Source organism: Chiloscyllium plagiosum, unplaced genomic scaffold (genome assembly GCF_004010195.1).
Source record: "Chiloscyllium plagiosum isolate BGI_BamShark_2017 unplaced genomic scaffold, ASM401019v2 scaf_15531, whole genome shotgun sequence".
Lineage (NCBI taxonomy): Eukaryota > Metazoa > Chordata > Chondrichthyes > Orectolobiformes > Hemiscylliidae > Chiloscyllium > Chiloscyllium plagiosum.
In genome coordinates this window covers 10,876-14,020 of record NW_025214625.1, presented here as the reverse complement: position 1 = coordinate 14,020, position 3,145 = coordinate 10,876, and the positions used below count along the sequence as shown (strand labels likewise).

Genomic DNA, 3,145 nt, shown 5'->3' with positions numbered 1-3,145 from the left:
GGGAGGGGATGGTACACACTGCTGTTACTGAGCGTCGGTGGGGGAGGGAGGGGATGGTACACACTGCTGTTACTGAGCGTCGGTGGGGGAGGGAGGGGATGGTACACACTGCTGTTACTGAGCGTCGGTGGGGGAGGGAGGGGATGGTACACACTGCTGTTACTGAGCGTCGGTGGGGGAGGGAGGGGATGGTACACACTGCTGTTACTGAGCGTCGGTGGGGGAGGGAGGGGATGGTACACACTGCTGTTACTGAGCGTCGGTGGGGGAGGGAGGGGATGGTACACACTGCTGTTACTGAGCGTCGGTGGGGGAGGGAGGGGATGGTACACACTGCTGTTACTGAGCGTCGGTGGGGGAGGGAGGGGATGGTACACACTGCTGTTACTGAGCGTCGGTGGGGGAGGGAGGGGATGGTACACACTGCTGTTACTGAGCGTCGGTGGGGGAGGGAGGGGATGGTACACACTGCTGTTACTGAGCGTCGGTGGGGGAGGGAGGGGATGGTACACACTGCTGTTACTGAGCGTCGGTGGGGGAGGGAGGGGATGGTACACACTGCTGTTACTGAGCGTCGGTGGGGGAGGGAGGGGATGGTACACACTGCTGTTACTGAGCGTCGGTGGGGGAGGGAGGGGATGGTACACACTGCTGTTACTGAGCGTCGGTGGGGGAGGGAGGGGATGGTACACACTGCTGTTACTGAGCGTCGGTGGGGGAGGGAGGGGATGGTACACACTGCTGTTACTGAGCGTCGGTGGGGGAGGGAGGGGATGGTACACACTGCTGTTACTGAGTGTTGGTGGGGGAGGGAGGGGATGGTACACACTGCTGTTACTGAGTGTCGGTGGGGGAGGGAGGGGATGGTACACACTGCTGTTACTGAGCGTCGGTCGGGGAGGGAGTGGGCGTTTGTCGATGTGGGGCTTTGTCCTGGATAGTACTAAAATTCTTAAGTGCGGTTGGAGCAGCCCTCATCCAGGCAAGTGGGAAATATTCCATCACACTCTTGGTCAGGCTCTGGGGACTCAGGAAGTGAGTTACTTGCTGCAGAATTCCTAGTGTCCGGATGGTCTTGTAGCCACTGTATTTAGGACGTGTCCAGTTCTGGTTTCTGGGTAATGGTCATTTCCTGGTATGCTAATACTGGTGAACTCACCGATGGCAATACCATGGAACCTAAAGGGGGAACCGTTAGGTGGATGAGAAAGTTGGTTGAGAGTCGGTTGGAGTGGAAGGGAGGAGGAAATTTTGAAGAATGTCAGAGTTGGGACTGAGTTGGGAAGGACAGTTGGAACTGCTCATGAGGGTGTGCTCAGAATCTTACTGCGGCTGTGGGGAACATACACCAGTCCATAAGGACACCTCCAAATCAGGGTGTGTCGGAAATGAATGTTCATTGTCAGAAACCAGTTGTTTTATGATAGGTTACACTGGTAAGGCAGGCCTGCCCCCTTCCTCACTGATATGTTCCAGAGGTTTGCCTGGAATCCTGCAGAAATTCCACATATCCCCAGGAATTAGACCCATCAAGACCCCTGTCAGCTCCGATCACCCCACTGCCTCCACTTTATACATAGCAACCCATCCTGGAAGGGGAAGCACTTACCTCCAGGTCGGAAGAGCTGAACTCGTACGGGATATTCCAGCCCAAAGCTCCGTACTTGTTCCTCTCCTGGATGATGGCGTTGAAGAGACACAGACTGAAAAGCAGCCTCCTCCAGCTCACGCTCACATTCTCCTTCATGTAGGTTCTCTCTGTCACTTCCCCCACCCCACTGCTCCCAAAGCTGGTCAGCAGCTTGTTCTTCACACCCTGGGGAGGCTCCACAGCAACCTTCGAAAGAGGCAAGACCCTCACGTTAGACCGCACTGCTTCCCAGATAGGATTCCCATCTCCTCCAGCTCCAGGTCAATGGGTCACCACTGCTGGATTGGGATCTTCAGAAAGCTTTTCATAACGTCCACAATAAGAGCTCAGTTTTTTTTCTGAGATTCATTCCCAGGGGATGGGTATCACTGCCTGGCAGCATTTATTGCTTGTTCCTTATTGCCCAGAGGGCAGTTAAGAGTCAGCCCCATTGCTGTGGGTCTGGAGTCACGTGTAGGCCAGACAAGGTAAGGATGGCAATTTCCCACCCTGAAGGTCATTAGGGAACCAAATGGGTGTTTTCCAAACGACTGACAAAGATCACGGTCAGCATCCGGCTCTTAATTTCTGATTTCTAAAAGCTGATTTCTAATGGTACCATCTGCTGTGGTAGGATTCACCCCCCCCCTCCCCCCAGGTACCCAGAACATGACCTGGATGTCAGGGGAGACGATGGCTATTCATCCAGAGACCCTGGTACCAGCCCGGGGAGGTGGGGCAGGTGGTGGCATTTCAATTCATTTCCAAATTTAAAAAACAAATCTGCAACTCAGGTCTAATGTTGAGTCAATTGTCAGAAAATCCCATCTGGTTCATGAATGACATTTAAGGAAAGAATCTGTCAATCTTACCTGGTCTGGCCTACATGTGACTCAGGACCCACAGCGACATGGTTGGCTCCTAACAGCCCTGTGGGTGACTAGGAATGGGGAGTAAATGCTGACCCAGCCAGTGACGCCCTCATCTTGTGAATAATAATAAAAAAGGCGAGTGATGTGACCATTCAGCCCGTTGCCTTGCCAGTGGTGTTGGTGGCGGTGGTAATGGTGGTGATTATAGTGGCAGTGATGGTGGTGGTGATGTTGACAGTGGTGGTGATGGAGATGGTGGTGGTAGTGGTGGTGGTGATGATCATTGTGGTGGTGATGATTTTGGTAAGGTGGTAATAGTGGTGATGGTAGTGATGGTGGTGATGGTGGTGGTGATGGTGGTGATGGTGGTGGTGATGGTGGTGGTGATGTTGGTGGAGATGGTAGTGGTAGTGATGGTGGTAGTGGTACTGCTGTTGCTGACGGTGCTGCTGTTGCTGATGGTACTGCTGTTGCTGATGGTGCTGATGTTACTGATGGTTCTGTTATTGCTTATGGTGCAGCTGTTGCTGATGGTACTGTTATTCATGATGATGGTGCTATTGCTGATGGTACTGCTGTTGCTGATGGTGCTCCTGTTGCTGATGGTACTGCTATTGCTGATGGTGCTGCTATTGCTGATGGT

The 3,145-nt window shown here is 53.2% G+C and overlaps 1 protein-coding gene across 1 annotated transcript in view; it reads right to left on the bottom strand.

The window, feature by feature from the left end:
- Positions 1–1,155: 1,155 nt before the first annotated feature.
- LOC122547961 (dynein axonemal heavy chain 12-like) overlaps positions 1,156–3,145 on the bottom strand; it is a 12,833-nt gene continuing 10,843 nt past the window's right edge. Inside the window, exons 3-4 of the mRNA XM_043686519.1 lie at positions 1,610–1,837; positions 1,156–1,179 (exon numbers count right to left, since the gene is read on the bottom strand). Of these exons, the coding sequence (XP_043542454.1) occupies positions 1,156–1,179; positions 1,610–1,837 (252 nt within the window). The remainder of the gene's footprint in view (positions 1,180–1,609; positions 1,838–3,145) is intronic.